Source organism: Ascaphus truei, chromosome 14 (assembly GCF_040206685.1).
Source record: "Ascaphus truei isolate aAscTru1 chromosome 14, aAscTru1.hap1, whole genome shotgun sequence".
Taxonomy (NCBI): Eukaryota; Metazoa; Chordata; class Amphibia; order Anura; family Ascaphidae; genus Ascaphus; species Ascaphus truei.
The window spans coordinates 23588063-23606964 of NC_134496.1; the positions used below are offsets into that span (position 1 = coordinate 23588063).

An 18902-nucleotide genomic window follows, 5' to 3' on the forward strand; every position below is an offset into this window, starting at 1 on the left:
CTGGTGGCGCATGACATCATCACGCCACGTCACGCTGGCGCTCTGACGTCACTTTGGGGGCGACAACATCCAGGAGCATGGCAACAGTAATCATGGAGGTGTGAGTACCCATTAGTGTATAAATAGTGGTGTGTTAAGTATAACCTGTAGCCCTCTCCTTGATAAAGGCAATTTTTGCCGAAACGTTGGACCTTTTGGTGGCACAATAAATTGCACCCTCAGAAAGACCGTGTGCCTGCTTCCATTTCCTAGCTGAATATCCTCAAATCTGGCCTGTTGTTCGGGGGCTTAAGGACTGGAGTTGAGAGGATGATGGATGATTGAACATATTTTTCGTTCAGTAGACTAATAATAATGCTTCATATTCCAATACTGGATCTGTTTGTTTGTATAAAGCATGCATATTGTTTACACAGAATTCAAACTGGAGTGCAAGACAATTTCATGACTTATGAAGTTTACAAAGACGAAATAACATTGCAGTTGGTTGACACAGCCTGCAAAATATTAGGTACGTTTAAGATGATCAGTGCTGTGTATACCTTTAGATCAGTGGCATAGGCAAATATATGGAACATGTTACTACACTGTATAAAAATGAATAAGGGTGTAGGCCAGTAGTTGGCCTCCCCTGGTGTACTGTAGGTGATGTAGTAAACTGCTGAACTTATGTATTTATAGCACACCAGGAGTCTACCAGCTGCCCCAATGGGGTCAAATCAGTGTAAAAAAAAAGCCCCAGATTTTTGAAAGAAGATAAATTGATTGAAAGAAATGGGAGTTTTTCCTTTGCTTAATCTTGGGCAGTAAAGAAAAATACCACTTGTGGTGCATTTGCGTGTCTCATACAGGTCTGCAATCCTGTCTTTCCCCATTATCACTTAGCAAACACTGCAGCCAGGGCTTCTGGGTAATGACATGCAAATGAGTAAACAGTGTCACCTTTTGCTTCAAATCCATTTTTAACACGGACACCTATAAGCTCACGCCTGTCGCATTACACAACCTTTCAGCACTGCCTTGGTTAAAGAAGTGCCTAGCCAGTAACCCTATTACAGACAGCTGTTTTGACCCTTTGTGTCTCATCAGTGCGAGGTTGGCTGCTGGCCATGCAATGTGAAGCTGGTATGTGGGTAAAACCAGACACGAAAAAAAGTTATGGTGGGTAAAAACCCTCCACGGGTACAGTGTACTGGAAATAAAAATAGCACACGTGGGCAATTCTTTTGCCCAAGTGTTGCAGTCCGGCGACTTTTAACAAACAAATAACCCCTATTATCTTGTCCATCACAGCATTTAACCCTTGGCGTGCCACGGCCCCTCTGGCACTCGTGATTACGTGACCACTTCTCCGAAGTGATCGCGCGATCGCTCCGTCACAGATGACAGAACGGGAGCACGGTTGAGCCCTCCTTTTATGTTCCTCTTCCTGTAAGATCGCGACGAGATCTCCCCTAGCAAAACGAGCAATTTGGTGGGTGACGGAGCTGTTGCACCGTGCGGCTCCGAAGCTTCAAAGGGAAAAACTACTCCTTTAAATGGGAAACCCAAACCCCTTCTTATTGTGATTTCATTTTCTATTAAAGTAGACAATCCTTAGTCCCATAATAGTTTTCTTTAACGGGAATAAGGTTACATTTTTCTGAACAGGTAACTGTAATAGAGGAGCTAATTAAAATGAACTAGGTACCTGGCTACTTCTGATTTCAGGACACTTTGCAACGGATATGTTTATTAACGTTTCTACCATGGTCCTCTCGAGCAATAAGGCTTCAGCTGGCCATTTTGCTCTATCCCAGTTCACCAGTAAATACGGAGAGCTGGAAACAAAGAAAAATAAACCTGCCTTTTGGTAAAGAAGATCCTTCCCTTGAGATAAAGGCAATCTCTTCAATGAAATATACAGACATACAGTAGGCTGTGTATTATCTGTGTGACCACACTATACAATAACTGGTTAGTCTACCAGCAAATCCTCTTCCCCACCAGGAGGACCTGCAACATACTGTATAGAACAATGCATTGTACAGTAGGTCTTTCCAGTATTAATGGGGATTGAATGGAAGGATACCCATGTATTCAATGGAGAGGGTTTGTTATTATTTTCCTTTTTGCTGATTATTTTTTCGCCTTGATTTAAAAAAAACTAATCTATGTACAGGGCGTTTTAACCCCTTTGCTACTAAATGGGTTTGCACCTTAACTTTTTTTTAAATAATGTATTGATATCTTCCTATGTAGAGTATTTAAAGGTTTATACCAAGGATGGCCAACTCCAGTCCTCAAGGGCCCCTAACAAGTTAGGTTTTAAAGGCTATCGCTGCTTCAGCACAGGTGGCTGAATCACTGAGCCACTGATTGAGCCACCTGTGCTGAAGCAGGGATATCCTTAAAACCTGACCTTTTGCTGCCCCTTGAGGACTGGAGTTGGCCACCCCTGGTTTAGACACAGTGACACAGTGACACAACGTCTGCTTGCCCAGCAGTGGCAAATGGATAACACCAGGGCAATTTACTGCTTGTAATGTAGATTATTGCATCCACATTTTATATCTTTTAAAATATGCACCAAACATATGAACAACAAACAAACATTGACTTACCTACTGTAGTACAATGCCTTTGCTGTTCACCAGGTATTTCATCTGAAGCGGTTTTGCAGCAGTTCGGCAAGTATTTCTTTGAGTTTTGTAAAAGGTCTGGATATGACCAGATGCTGAGGACATTGGGTGGTAATCTCTATGAATTTATAGCAAACCTGGATGCCTTACACAGCTTTCTGTCTCTCTCCTATCAGGTAAGAAATGGAATCCTGGGGTGTATGGGGTAGATCCTCAGAAGGCCATTAAATTTGCACTAATAACGACCGTCATCAAAATAACTAACGGACATTATTTTTCTTCAGTTTTCAGGCCCATCCCTAGCTTATGTGCGTTTTTTTCTACAAAATGTCACCCCCTCCTACTGTATGTCAGAAGCACGGGGTCTCCGGAGCTGAACCACATTAATTTCGGCTTTGGGGACCCCCTGCTTCCTGAGATACTTACCCCCTTAGGCGGTGCCGGTATCTCCTGTTTAGGTTTAGCTGTCCCATCATATGGGCTAATACGAAGCCCAGATGTCATAGACGGCTTCCTATTGGCCCATGTGACCAGGGGCTTTACCGGCACCCCCTAAGGAGGTAAGTATTTCAGGAAGCAGAGGGTCAGCGGAGCTGAAATAACGGTGTTCAGCTACGGAGACCCCCTCCTTCAATCCCACATCTAAAAATAAAGGAAAGCAGCAATGACTATCCTTTCCTGCCGCCCCCCGAGACCTGCCACCCCCCGAGACCTGCCGCCCCCTGAGACCGCCCCTGAGACCTGCCGCCCCCTGAGACCGCCCCTGAGACCTGCCGCCCCTTGAGACCGCCCCTGAGACCTGCCCCCGCCTGAGACCTGCCGCCCCTGAGACCTGCCGCCCCCTGAGACCTGCCGCCCCCTGAGACCTGCCGCCCCTGAGACCTGCCGCCCCCTGAGACCGCCCCTGAGACCTGCCGCCCCCTGAAACCTGCCGCCCCCTGAGACCTGCCGCCCCCTGAGACCTGCCTCCCCTGCCGCCCCCTGAGACCGCCCCTGAGACCTGCCGCCCCTGAGACCTGCCGCCCCTGAGACCTGCCACCCCCTGAGACCTGCCGCCCCTGCCGCCCCCTGAGACCTGCCGCCCCTGCCGCCCCCTGAGACCTGCCGCCCCTGACACCTGCCGCCCCCTGAGACCTGCCGCCCCCTGAGACCTGCCGCCCCTGAGACCTGCCGCCCCCTGAGACCTGCCGCCCCCTGAGACCTGCCGCCCCCTGACACCTGCCGCCCCCTGAGACCTGCCGCCCCTGAGACCTGCCACCCCCTGAGACCTGCCGCCCCCTGAGACCTGCCGCCCCCTGAGACCTGCCGCCCCCTGAGACCTGCCTCCCCTGCCGCCCCCTGAGACCTGCCGCCCCCTGACACCTGCCGCCCCTGAGACCTGCCGCCCCCTGAGACCTGCCGCCCCCCGAGACCTGCCGCCCCCTGAGACCTGCCGCCCCTGAGACCTGCAGCCCCCCGAGACCTGCCGCCCCCTGAGACCTGCCGCCCCTGAAACCTGCCACCCCCCGAGACCTGCCGCCCCCTGAGACCTGCCACCCCCCGAGACCTGCCGCCCCCCGAGACCTGCCGCCCCCCGAGACCTGCCGCCCCCCGAGACCTGCCGCCCCACGAGACCTGCCGCCCCCTGAGACCTGCCGCCCCCTGAGACCTGCCGCCCCCTGAGACCTGCCGCCCCATGAGACCTGCCGCCCCCCGAGACCTGCCGCCCCCCGAGACCTGCCGCCCCCCGAGACCTGCCGCCCCCCGAGACCTGCCGCCCCATGAGACCTGCCGCCCCCCGAGACCTGCCGCCCCCCGAGACCTGCCGCCCCCCGAGACCTGCCGCCCCACGAGACCTGCCGCCCCACGAGACCTGCCGCCCCCTGAGACCTGCCGCCCCCTGAGACCTGCCGCCCCCCGAGACCTGCCGCCCCCTGAGACCTGCCGCCCCCTGAGACCTGCCGCCCCCCGAGACCTGCCGCCCCCCGAGACCTGCCGCCCCCCGAGACCTGCCGCCCCCTGAGACCTGCCGCCCCCTGAGACCTGCCGCCCCCTGAGACCTGCCTCCCCTGCCACCCCCTGAGACCTGCCGCCCCCTGAGACCGCCCCTGAGACCTGCCGCCCCCCGAGACCTGCCGCCCCCTGAGACCTGCCGCCCCCTGAGACCTGCCGCCCCATGAGACCTGCCGCCCCCCGAGACCTGCCGCCCCATGAGACCTGCCGCCCCCCGAGACCTGCCGCCCCCCGAGACCTGCCGCCCCCTGAGACCTGCCGCCCCCTGAGACCTGCCGCCCCCTGAGACCTGCCGCCCCTGAGACCTGCCACCCCCTGAGACCTGCTGCCCCTGCCGCCCCCTGAGACCTGCCACCCCCTGAGACCTGCCACCCCCTAAGACTTAGACAGCGTTTACCTGCTTATTGCCGTATCCTCAAAGCTAATGATAGGCAAAAATAATGTCCGCTAGCAAAAGTAGCCGCGCTAATCACAGTGATTTTTATATCACAGAGCCGCGTTAACCAATACACTGCATATGCGCGTTGGGCAAATGTTAACGCGCGTTATTAACGCATGCATTACTCATGCGCGTTACTTAAAGCTCATGCAATTATTATTATAATATGGATAAGTAACATTTTTAAACTTTTTTCATTATTTATAGTGTCCTTCATTTATTTAAAAATGCACATTATTAAAAGTGAGTTATTAACTATAATTGTAGAGGTATTTATGGGTAAACATGGCTGTGCATCCATACTTAATACAGTCATGATTACAATATATACCATATTAGGTCATACAAACATATCAATCATTCACTTAAATCACTAAAAAACATACTATCGCTTATGATGTGTTTCTGACATTTATATGATCTCTAATATATCTATCTTTGTATGACACGTAACTTTATGTAATGAAATAGTCCTATACTCGGTACAATCATTTGGGTACCACTTTACAGCGGCCCTTTTTGCTTGTAGGATACTCCCAGAATAACCCAATGATAATCATGGTCTGGATGTGAGTGACAGCAGGCTTTGGTGTGAGCTCATTATCGTAGCGTTATTTCCACGCGCTAACATTAACGGAGGTTTGTGGATTTGCTTTTTTAGGTAAACGGCTCATTAGCATATGAGTAAGCCTAACGAGCGGTAAATTGTATCAATGCAAATTTTTTCACGTTAACGCGCTATGTGTATCGACACGATAAATGGTGGTAACGTCGCAATTAAATATTTAATGGACTTCTGAGGATCTTCTATGTTGTTTTCTTAACAAGTTTAAAAAAGGTGGTAATTGGTATTAAATTCAGACTTGAGTAATAGCAAACATCCCCGAGTATCAATTTAGCAAAGCTTTCTGATCACACATGGCTCACATTGGTATGAGAGCGGGATTTTAGGAATGATTTATATGGAGCAGAAGGAAGAGAGAGGGGTTATATGCTCTATATGCAATATTGACATTTAATAACTTCTAAACTTACTGCCACATTTCTCTCCAGTTCCTATGTCAAAAAGTGTCTGAGATCTTCATAAACCAATCAACACAACACATATTACATTGGGATTTATTTTGAAAAAAAGGGAATTTTTCTTTTACATTTTGCAATGTTGAACTTTTTTTTACACAGTCTGTGAACTGAAACGTTACCCGATTTATTTTAAAAACAACAAAAATTATCAAAAGATGAGTCATTCTCTGATGTTGACTCAAACTTCTGGGTGTACTTCGAAGTTGGGATTTGGAACCCTGAGAACCAGTCCAACCTCAATGACGAGCCTCAGTTGATCTGGACTAATCCTAGGATTGCATGTTGGAAGGTGTAGAAAGAAGTCCTGTATCCAAAGTACATAAACCCTAAGCTAATGCCTCTTGTGTTTGTACTCATGGGCATTATATCAAATCCATGTTTGAAAGTCTCCAGAGTATAAGCCTGAAATGATCCAAGCAGCATACAGTACCATACAGACCTACCTGTTTACCTAGGCATTTAATTAATGAACCACAACCTGTCTGGCATTTAACAACTACAGTACCATCCCATCCTGCCTTGTATATTTCCTTGTGTTTGGTCTCTTTTATAACCTTTAATGTTTTCTTCTTTTTTTTAAATTTTTGAAACTGTGAAGCTTTGAGTCCCATTGGGAGAAAAGCGCTATATAAATAAATGTTGTATTATTCTAATGCCAGTATAATGTCAAAGTCCAAGTGTCATTTATCTATCCTGGAAAACAAATATAATCACTGCGCTTCTCCATGTAAAGAGCATGCAGCTAGTGAAGGAAATGGCCATACAAATGTGCAAAACAGAAAGTGAATCCCTGCGCTTCTCCCATAGGGATAGCAATCAATGGGGAATATATATATATATATATATATATATATATATATATATATATATATATATTCCCCATTGAATTCTATCCCTATGGGAGAAGCGCAGGGATTCACTTTCTGTTTTGCACATTTATCTATCCTGGTACATTTTTTATTTACCGTAAATATTCCCCATCCTGATTTCCCATGTGGATACTAAGGGTGTTATGTACTAAAGACCTCCGGCTGCAAAATGGGGGCAAAAAGTGGAATAAAAAAATAGCACCAGATTTGAGAAAGCAAAAAACAAAAACATATTGAAAACAATAGAGCTTTTTTATTTTTCTGTGATAGATCCGGTGTGACACGTTTTTGTGCAGCTCGTAATTTGTGCTTGCCTAATTCTTTGCCTGTTCTGTGATACTTACTAACACTGTAATCATACTGTAGTATAGATTTTCCCTTACGTCTTAATATATTGTATCGTGGCATGACACATGACATGAACGATACATCCCGCCTGCAGAGACCTCCCGGAGTCTGGAGCTTGCCCTCGAAATGAAATGAGAAATATTATTTGACAAACATACAGATTTCATATTCATCCCATTGACCTGTCTAGCATAATGAGCAGTAGAGTGCTGAAATAAATAGTAGGGTTTAAAGCATTGATTGACGAGAGGCTGATGATGTATTACAACATTAGCATGTTATCGTGCATAAAGGATACACCAATGGTTTGCAGAATGCACTGTACTGGTGATTAGATTGGTGGAGGACCATAATTGTGTCCTGTTATTGCTGGTGAATAGGGGAAATATTGTTGGCGTTCTAGTAAACGCTTATAGATGTAAAATAAGAGGCGGATTCATATTCTTAATGCAATTTATGAATTAAGTGACTGTTCTTAAAAATACTCTTATATTATGATTGTTATGCATATCACTTGTGCCTACATTTTATCTACAGGCAATGAATGCCCCTTCCTTTAGGGTGGAAATGAATGATGATGGATCAATGAATTTGCATTATTATTCAGACAGAAGAGGCCTATGTCATATTGTTCCAGGTAATATTAGTATTCCGTATGCATGTTAACTCTGGCATGTGTTCGAATCCCTTTCTCCTCCAGTTAAGTATCCACACGTTGCAATTAAGTAACAATCACCATGGAACAGGCGAACATCTAGGCCCATATTTACGTGGGTGTGTTATTCCACGATACACCTTCCTTCGACTGAGCCACTGATTGAGCCACTTGTGCTGAAGCAGGGATATCCTTAAAACCTGACTGGTTGGGGGCTCTTGAGGACTGGAGTTGAACACCCCTGAGATACACAATGGTCTATAAACAATAAAAATGTAGCATTCTGTATTATTGCCATGAACTTGTATATTTTTCTCCATTTAGGTATCATGGGAGCTGTGGCAAAGGATTTTTTCCAAACGGAAATTTCGATGGCAATTATTAGTCAAACCGGAGAGGAAGAGAGAACAGGGAAGAAAGAACATATTGTTTTTCTGGTCACCCAGAGGCCAGCGATCGAATCCAAATGCCTTAGCAAACTGCCAACCTCTTCCCAAAACATTGATGGCTTAGGAAAGCAGAGAGGACAACCACTGAAGAAAGAGGTATTTACATTGTCGTAACGGAAACGGGCAGCATGCTTCACAGCCAAGTTTCCAAATTATTAGATACAGATGTAACGCGTGACATTGTTCCCTCAAATATCATCATCATCATCATCATCATCATCATCATCATCATTTTTTGGAGTAATAGCACGCCTCCACTTAAAGCTGCAAACCAGGCAATATCCTACATGTGTGTTTTTTTTATTTTTTATAATAAATCAGTTCTGTACTATGAGAAAATACTTGGAGCCTCCCTAAGGCTTTGGTCCCGCTACAGCCGGCGGCGCGCGCCCGCGGACCACCAGCTGCCTGCCTCCGGTCTGGAAGTCCCCACTGGCTCCTTCCGGCGTGGCTGACTGCATGCTGTGACACGTCAGCCAGCCGGAGCTACAAGGAGCTTGTGGTTTCGGCGAGTGCCGCGTCACGTGACACGCAAGGCAGCCAATCCGATCCCCCCCTTACGATTCTCCCCTCTGCTCCGATCAACCCCCCTGCTCCGATCAACCCCTCTGCTCCGATTTCCCCCCTCTGCTCCGATCCCCCTTCCGATTCCACTCCTGCTCTGATCCCCCTCCGATTCACCCCCGTGTGTATTTGTGTGTGTGTGTGTGAGTGTGTGTGTGAGTGCCTGTGTGTGTGTGAGGGTGCCTGTGTGTGTGTGAGGGTGCCTGTGTGTGCGAGGGGTGGAGGGTGCTGAGGGGCAGAGGGGGCCGAGGGGCTGAGGGGTGGCTGCAGTGCTGCACTGTGGGGCAGTCCCACCCCCTCACATCATGGCCATGCCCCCCCACCCATTTTGGCCACGCCCCCCGCGCCAGAAAAAATTCACTGCAGACCGCAGGTTGCGGTGCAGTGAATTGCACGCGCCGCCGGCAAGCAAGGCGGCCGTGTGCAGCGGGACCTTAGCCTAAGTCTGGAACGTCCCTCAAATGGAAAAGTAGTGTACAATATATTTTATAAACATATAGATCTCCTATGCACTGTATTGACCTTCCAAGTATAATGAAAAGTGGTAAAACAAATAGTAGGGCTTAAAGCACTGACTAATCGGGGGTAAACTCTCACATTGTTTGTTTAAAGGAGCAATTCATGCTTTTTTTTATTACTGTGTTTTAACATAGGATTAAAACAGGGGGTCTCCGGAGCTCATCCCCATTAATTTCAGCACTAGGGACCCCCTGCGTCCCAAGATAAGGATCTCTAAATGGGGTGCCGGTATCTCAGCAAAGTTTAAAGCTTCCGTGCCACACGGGCCAAAATGAAGTCGCACCTGATGATGTCACAGCTTCCTATTGGCCCGCAGGGCGCGGGAACTTCGAAACTCTGGCATTATGTGAACCCTGGTAGCCGAGCGGAGCGTCTACTGGCGCCCCCTACAGGCATCTGTATCTCTGGAAGCAGAGGGGCCCCAAAGCTGAAATTAACAGGGTTCAGCTCCGGAGACCCCCTGCTCAAACCTATGGTAAAAAAAAAAAAATGCAGGAAAAAAAAATAACGCCAGCTTGGTTTGCCTCTTTAACTGTGCACAATTGAGTACTTCAATAATAAATGGTGTAATTTGTGTTAGACCTTCTGCTGTACTGCATACATCTTATACACAGTTTCAAGATATATAAAGTATTTCACTGTCAGTTGTGTACAGGCTCTACAGCCTCTGTCAGGCTCATAAAGAACCTACTCCATACTCAAGCTTCAGCAAAATATACACAGCCCACATTGGGTTTCCTAGTTTGAAATACCAGCAAGGACCTCTTGGGCTGATAGACAGACTTGTACTCTAGAGTTGTACTATACAGCTGTCCAAAAAGGTGAATATGCTAGTGGCATTCTGAGCTGTAAAGAGAGGTTTGACAAAACTCAGTGTGAGTGATACAATAGTTCAAACTATATAACCACTTTTACATTTCACGACAAATTTAAACAATCTTTTCATTTATTCAATTGGATGAATTACGTATGTGTGTGTTTCTGATTACAGAGTCACACTGGTAACATATTAACCAATGATCTTTAAAATCCATAGAGTCTTGAAAAAGCTTTTAACAAACTTAGAGATAGAACAAACCAAGTGTCGGCCTGCCCTGTAAAGAAGAATCATTGGCAAACAATACGAGGGATTGTTCAGCTGGGAAAAGGTATCACTTTACAGTTATATATTGCCACATAACCTACATTGTGCCAGATACAAATAACATTCACAAGTGAATAATGTTGCCTTTCAAACTCAATCAAAAAATAATCTATGTACATTGTTGCAGGGAAACTGTTAAGGAGATTTATACCGGTGTATCCAAAGGACCTCTGGGTTGATGTTAAAACGTTTTGCAATGGACTCCCCTTTCATATTGTGTTTGATGAAGAGGTACGAGGCACTTCTGTTCACTTTTTTGGTGTGATTTAAGTTTATATGCATACTATATTGTATCAGTTACATAATGCCTAAAGCAACATGGCTGATATCCAGCAAATATTCAATGATTTATGGTAGTTGCTCAGGTGTTACACACTATTTACTAATGCAGTAGTCTAGAACATATGTTTGAAAATAGTTTTCAGATGCATTGTAAGGAACCTCACCCTCTCTAATAGCGCGTGTGAGATCAGATGCATTGTAAGGAACCCCAACCCTTTCTAGCAGTGCGTTTGAGATGAGATGCATTGTAAGGAACCTCAACACTCTCTAATAGCGCATCTGAGATTAGATGCATTGTAAGGAACCCCGACCCTCTCTAGTAGCGCATCTGAGATTAGATGCATTGTAAGGCCCTCCAACCCTCTCTAATATTGTGTCTGAGATCAGATGCATTGTAAGTAGCCCCGTCCCTCTCTAATAGCGTGTCTGAGATCAGTTGCATTGTAAGGAACCCCAACACTCTCTAATAGTGCATCTGAGATCAGATGCATTGTAAGGAACCCCAACCTTCTCTAATAGCGCGTCTGAGATCAGATGCATTGTAAGGAACGCCAACGCTCTATAATAGTGCATCTGAGGTAAGGTGCATTGTAACAAACCCCAACCCTCTCTAATAGCGCTTCTGAGATCAGATGCATTGTAAGGAGCCTAAACCCTCTCTAATAGCATGTCTGGGATCAGATGGATTGTAAGGTACCCCAACACTCTCTAATAGTGTGTCTGAGATCTGATACATTGTAATGGACCCCAACCCTCTCTGATAGTGTTTGAGATCAGATGCATTGTATGGAACCCCTAACCCTCTCTAATAGTGCATCTGAGATAAGGTGAATTGTAACAACCCTCAACTCTCTCTAATAGTGCATCTGAGATCAGATACATTGTAAATTCTTTTTTATTTGGACACAGTTCAAATGAACTGAAAATTGCAGGGAACCCTTTAGGGATGCTCGGGGAACCCAAGTGTTCCTAGGAACCTCTTTTGAAAAACACTGATCTAGAGGATTGATAATGTAATGATATATCATTTGTCAATTAATGTACATCTTATTGTTACAAAAACATGCTGGGTGCCACTCACACTTACTAAATTTCGGGTGTTTAGCTACTTTATAACTAAAAGATGCTACAAAGTATTGCTTCATAATGTATTGAAAACCCCTCTGTCAGCAAAGTGGTTAGATACCATATGATCAGCTTAAATACTCGGATACAATTGCCTTCCTTTACATTTTTTTGTCTGCATACAGTGTTTTCTTTTATTATTTGAAGCTCAAGGTGAAGCAAGCTGGCGTGAGCATTCAAAAAACCGTTCCAGGCCTCCAGACCATGGACATTCGACTTGACCAGTACTTCTGCACAATACATCCAGAGGTCACTTTAACCATTTCTAATATCCGAAAGTTCATCAACAGTCCGTTTGTATTCCAAACAAAGAGAGAGATGATGCCAGAGGCTTGGAGATACCGCCCAATGCTAGAATTGAGAGGTATTTTTATTGTATCTTTATCAGTCTATGCACTCGTGTTTCTCCTTGGTAATACAGATCACTGTCCAAGCACACAATCCCAATATTTACAGTATCATTTGACAGTGAAACAGTGCAGAGTTCTAGCTGAAATACTTATGTCCAAATGAATTACATTATTTTTAGGTTAAGATGGTTTCTGTTAGATCTGTATCAGAAGGTTGCTTCGTGCATGAGATTTCATTACTACAAACGTTAATTTAAAATGAAAAGTATAACAAATTCATTAAGTAAAACATGGTTAATATTTCAAATACAACTATTAGCATGTTTTATTGACTTTCTTTGAAGCTGTTTTGCTTCTTGGATTTAAATAGTGACACGTCTATGACACTGGATAGATTGGATTTCACTTATTTCAGGTCAAATGATATGGATGGAGTCTTTCCGATGCATGTTATACCTGTGCTCTCCTCTCTTACGTACTCTGCATGAGCTGGAAGACAGGCAGATGCACATTTCGGACATAGCTCCACACGATGTGACGCGGGATCTGATTCTACTCAACCAGCAAAGACTGGCCGAGATGGAACTGTCCAATCAGCTGGAGAGAAAGAAGGAAGAACTGCGAATTCTGTCACAACATTTAGAGGAAGAGAAGAAGAAGACAGAAGCCCTGCTCTATGCAATGCTGCCAAAGCACGTCGCCAACCAGCTCAAGGAGGGCAAGAAAGTGCAAGCAGGTGAGTACAGTCATTACAGGGAAAGAGGCCTTTTGGAACATGGAAAGTTCCCCTTTTATTATTTTGCTTTGTGATACATTCAGAGCCTCCAACAGCAAATGCCTGCTCCAGCGTCCTCTCTATGGGGGTAAAATGCAATGGAAACCAGTGGCATCGGTTCTGAAAAACTGTAAATGTGGGAAACCGTTTTCGTCATGTGTTAACATCTTTACATAGGAGAGTAATCAATCCAAATCTCTGTATAGTTATGATGGTGGGGGGGGTGGGGGGGAGGGGGTAGTTCACTGAGCTATATACTATGCTCAGTGTAGAACGGGGGGGGGGATACAGCAAAGGTAAGAAACACATTGATGGCATTTTATTTAATTGTGTATTTTTTTTTAGGTTGCGCATTGACTGCCAATGTGTCTATCTATGCCCCTTTCTTGGTATAGATAAGCACAGTGACAAGCAATGCATTTTTTGGCAAATGTTTGCTTTTATTTCATTGTAGTGTATTGTAGTTGTATGTGTTTTTTGTTAGGTTGCCCATTCTTTGTCATTGTGACAATCCGTTCCCATATTGTGGGCATGGTTTACCACAGTCACAATCAATGGCTTTATTGTGAAACGCTTGTATTTATTTAAATGTCATATGTTTTATTTTTTGCCTCCATATTGGGGGCATGGTTTACCACTGTGACAATCAATGGGTAAGGGGGGGATTAGTTGCCCTAGGGAGGCTGGTTAGTCCCGCCGGGTGGGTAGTGGGGGAGGTGGGCTAACCCCTTAATTATTATAGTGGTTTATAACCGCTAAGGTGATTAAGGGGTTAGTGGCCAGTAGTTAGTTTTTTTTTATTGTAATGTTGCTGCCCACGGAGGATGAGGAGGATGGTGATGAGGACGAGGGCGGCCTTCATCCTGGTAGGGGTAAGTAGAACTTTAATTTACTTTATGCTGGCTAGATAATGTTTTATTTTTAAAGGGCAAATGCACTATTATCCAGATCTGAATAATAGGAATTTTGCCCATTATTGTACTGCATGTGTTGGGGGGATAGACGGGGTTTGTATTTTTTTTTTATCTATTGCACTGTAATGTTTTTTTGAATGGGGAAATCACTATTAGCAATCTTTGGCTAAATAGCACTTTTCCCCTTTCCTGTGTGGTGTTGTTGGTACTGGGGGTGGGTGAAGTTGGTTGTTGCCCCTGGATGGTGTTTAGGCCTTGAGGCAGGGTAGCGGTAGGGGTTAACCCCTTCATTATCTTAGTGGTTGTAAACGCTAATGTAATGAAGGAGTTAACTTCTACTGCAACCATCCCACAAGGCCTAAACACCCACCCTGTGGCAACTACCACCTTCACCCCCCCCCAACCCCCCTGTACCAATAACAAAGCAGTGCCTGCTATTTAACCCTTCATTACCTTAGCGGTTAACCGCTAGGGTAACGAAACTGGCTGTAATTTTATTCTTATTACATAGGATTGAATCCGGGGTCGCCAGACTGAAATAAATATGCTCCTGGGACCCCCAGTATCAATCTTATGCAGTAAAAATAAAAGAAACTCCTTGATATGGAAATCGCGGTTCTGATCTCGCCTCCCTTTAGCTGGCGAGAAAAGAATGTAAGTTTTTATAGTACGAGATGCATATCGGAGTTTAGTGAATTACAGTTACTGGCAAACAATGCAAGTTTGGGCATTTTTTCAGCTACCGCACGGCTTGTTACAGCCAGAGTGTTATAGCTCAATAAAAATCCGTTTTAGTGCGATATTGTACTGTTATCGGAGCTTTGTTTATAGCTACACATGCAATATCGCTCTAAAAGGGCACGTGTAGTGCATTAATGTACTTATCAGAGTTTTGTGAATAAGCCCCCAAGTCCTTAAACAAGGCCATTAATCAGTCATTAGAAGGCATTAATGGAATAGCTTTGTGATTATTAGTGAAATGCAAATAGAAAAAAATATTTGAATGAGGGACAGGGAGAATTAAACCATTAGAAAAATAGTGACAAATGTGAAAAAATATTGAAAGTATTCCTGCATATACATATATAGAACAATCAGGATGTCCAATTCTCAGCGGCAGTTCCGCAGCGCTCAGCAAGGATGTACCACATCCAGGGGTAACTAAATAAACAAAGAGAAAGGGAGCGTGCACCACATAGTGTGAATCCAATTTAAAAAATAAAAAAGCCTGAAGATGGCACAGTCACAGAGCAAAAGAGGATCCAATAGCATCCGCAGTGGGTAGTAGTGTCCGCTGCTCACGTCCCTGCAGCAGCAGTTGATGCATGGTTGTAGCAGTCCCAGCGTGGAGTAAACGCCACACTACACGGAAATGAATCTATCAATACAGTATGTAATCAGATGTTTAATTACAGGTATCTGATATGTGATCAACATAGAAGTTTTCTTTTAACACACAAATAATTCTTTACAGGGGAATTCAAGGAATGCACAATATTATTTAGTGATGTGGTATCCTTTACCAACATTTGTGCCCAGTGTGAACCTATCCAGATAGTCTTCATGTTGAATGCTATGTATCTTCGCTTTGACAGATTAACAACAGTGCATGATGTCTATAAGGTACAGTAACTCATCATCACAACTATATCGCACATGTCCTTTAACTCCAGTCCTCAAGCCCCCCCCCCAACAGCTCAGGTTTTCAGCGTATCCCAGCTTCAGCACAGGTGGGTCAATCAGCCCCTGCTTCAGCACAGGTGGCTCAGTCTTTTACTGAGCCACTGATTGAGCCACCTGTGCTGAAGCTGGGATATTCTTAAAACCTGACCTGTTGGGGGGTGGTGGGGGGGGGGGGCTTGAGAACTGGAGTTGAGCACCCCTGATCTAGGGCCACCAACAGGTCAGGTTTGAAAAACAACATTTCCAATTAATACAATTAACTAATTAGTTAACTCTGATTATCACTAAGACAACTTGCTTAGATGTGCATTGCCCTAAAATCCAGGCCTGTTAGTGACCTTTGAGAACAGATCTAGGACCATCGTGACATAGACTGAGAATTAATACACAGTAAAGCCCATCCTGTTCCACAAGGCACGTTCTGCCACTGGCAGACAACTGACTTAGTCCATAAGGTGCATTCTGGTGCTGGGAGGTATCTTATGAAATAACAATTCTTAGTCAATTTGCCCCTAAATCCCCTCAAGATCTTGCACTGTGAAATTAAGTCATTGTGGCCCTTTTTAGAACTTAACCATACGCGCACTAAGGCATGTACACATGCACTCACATACACATTTACACCACCCAAGACAAGTGCCGGGCAGAGCATCCATCTTTAATGAAGGACTTTATATACCAACCTGCCTGAATGAAATCATTTCATGGGCAATGTTCTGCAGGTGGAGACGATAGGAGATGCTTACATGGTGGTGGGTGGAGTTCCTGTACCTGTATCTACTCACGCAGAAAGAGTTGCTAATTTCGCACTAGGAATGATACTCACGGCAAAAGAAGTAAAGAATCCAGTTACTGGGAATCCTATTCAAGTAAGCCATCCAAAACTCATCTAAGTCTTAACATACCTTCACGCTTATTCATTTGGTTACCAGTTGTACCCAACTCCAGTCCTCAAGAGCTACCAACAGGTCAGGTTTCCAGGACATTACTGCTTCAGCACAGGTAGCTCAATCAGTGGCACAGTCAGAGACTGAGTGACTGATTGACCCACCCATGCGGAAGCCGGGATATTCTGATAACCTGACCTGTTAGTGACTCTTGAGGACTGGAGTTGCCACCCCTGGAATATACCCTACAGTACCTGTACATTACACATACATTACCTGTACATTACACGTACATTAGGAGTCATGATTATTTTGTTAATCTGGGTCTATATTTCCAATCTTGAAATTCCCTGTGTAATAAAAACTTTCAGAAAGCTGCGCTATAACGAATGGGTTACGGCAGAATTGTACTTTGTTTAAAGATACATTTTTATTAACTCCAAGGAAATGCATAATAACATTAACAATCTAACTAACGGTTACTAGTTTTTCCTAGTTATGCCTAGTGCTATTTTTTATAACAAGGAAGCAGGGAAAGCGCTGCCCCGGGGAAAGGAGGTAAACCAAACGCAGCTCTAACAGAAACCGGCCGATTTATTGAAAAACGAACAGATTCACACAGCTAGATGACCTCTGACGCGTTTCATCCCGCAAGGGACTTTGTCAAAGAGTGAGTGGTAAAAGTGGTAGTGAGTATTCACTATGCTTGTTTGTTGGTTTTTAATCTTATTCATCTGCTACAATTGTTGGTATTATTTTGACAGTATTGTTGCAATAACTTGTTTAATTATGTTTTTGTTATATATATATGTCTGTTATTACTTTTTATTAGCTATATCTGTGATGTTATATCGTCCTCTATATACTGCAGTTTCTGTATGGCAATAGTGGTGTGAAGATGGTCAGCGCGAACCTCGTGGACCTCACGAATATGGTGGATCCGGATGAAGTATCAAGGGAAGAATAAATGAGAATAAAACACAATATTAGTGTATAGTGTCCCTATGTGGGGGATGGGGGGGATGGGGGGTGGGGGGGTGGATGGGAAGGGGGAGTTGTGGGGTGAGGGAGGAGTGGACGATGGAAGGATTGATAGTGGGTTCCCACTAACTAATCACAGAATACATAGAGTATATGGATCCAGTGACTCACACGGGCTTGTGTGGTGTCTCTCCCTCAACGCTGACTGGAGTGGGTTAATACAGACTCATATACTGGAGTCTAAATATACATAAAACTCACACGGCCTGATGTGAGTCCTTGCCCTCAGAGGGTGATGTCCTGTATGGATGGTGTTTTGTTGTTTCAGCAGAGTTGTCCCCCAATGGGTGTGGTGTGTGGGTGTCTCCTCTCACCGTATCCCAAATGACCAAAAAAAGGAGGTGTGCAAACCAAAATAAATTGAAGGTCTTTAATGGGTTAACAGTGAAGACATGAGCATACACTATGCATACATGTTGTGGTGCTTTAAAAGGTATAAAACAATATATGACACAATGACACAATGAACTAGACATTAACCTGACGAAGCTTATTGCGAAACGCGTAGTTCCCTGCCGGAGCTCATTGACAGAGGGACCCAGCACACTGCAGGACATCCGGTACAGATCTCCCTTTCCAGTTCCGCTGCCGGACGCGCCAGTGGGAGCAAGAACGGAGGAGGAAATCGTGCAGGAGTGTTTCGAGCGGTTGATGCTGGGCAAGTAAATTTGTTTAGTGTGAGTGTCTATTTTTTGTGTTTGCTTCAGTGCATCATCTACTGTCTAGTTCATTGTGTCATTGTGTCATATATTGTTTTATACCTTTTAAAGCACCACAACATGTATGCATAGTGTATGCTCATGTCTTCACTGTTAATCCATTAAAGACCTTCAATTTATTTTGGTTTGCACACCTCCTTTTTTTGGTCATTTGGGATACGGGGAGAGGAGACACCCACACACCACACCCATTGGGGGACAACTCTGCTGAAACAACAAAACACCATCCATACAGGACATCACCCTCTGAGGGCAAGGACTCACATCAGGCCGTGTGAGTTTTATGTATATTGAGACTCCAGTATATGAGTCTGTATTAACCCACTCCAGTCAGCGTTGAGGGAGAGACACCACACAAGCCCGTGTGAGTCACTGGATCCATATACTCTATGTATTCTGTGATTAGTTAGTGGGAACCCACTATCAATCCTTCCATCGTCCAC

At 44.9% G+C, this 18902-nt stretch overlaps 1 protein-coding gene across 1 annotated transcript in view; it reads left to right on the forward strand.

The window, feature by feature from the left end:
- Positions 1-354: 354 nt before the first annotated feature.
- The window catches only part of LOC142465449 (guanylate cyclase soluble subunit beta-2-like), a 30241-nt gene continuing 11693 nt past the window's right edge, over positions 355-18902 (forward strand). The window contains exons 1-10 of the mRNA XM_075569407.1: positions 355-511; positions 2637-2797; positions 7890-7989; positions 8332-8552; positions 10576-10687; positions 10811-10914; positions 12238-12454; positions 12856-13176; positions 15604-15752; positions 16535-16681. Of these exons, the coding sequence (XP_075425522.1) occupies positions 355-511; positions 2637-2797; positions 7890-7989; positions 8332-8552; positions 10576-10687; positions 10811-10914; positions 12238-12454; positions 12856-13176; positions 15604-15752; positions 16535-16681 (1689 nt within the window). The remainder of the gene's footprint in view (positions 512-2636; positions 2798-7889; positions 7990-8331; positions 8553-10575; positions 10688-10810; positions 10915-12237; positions 12455-12855; positions 13177-15603; positions 15753-16534; positions 16682-18902) is intronic.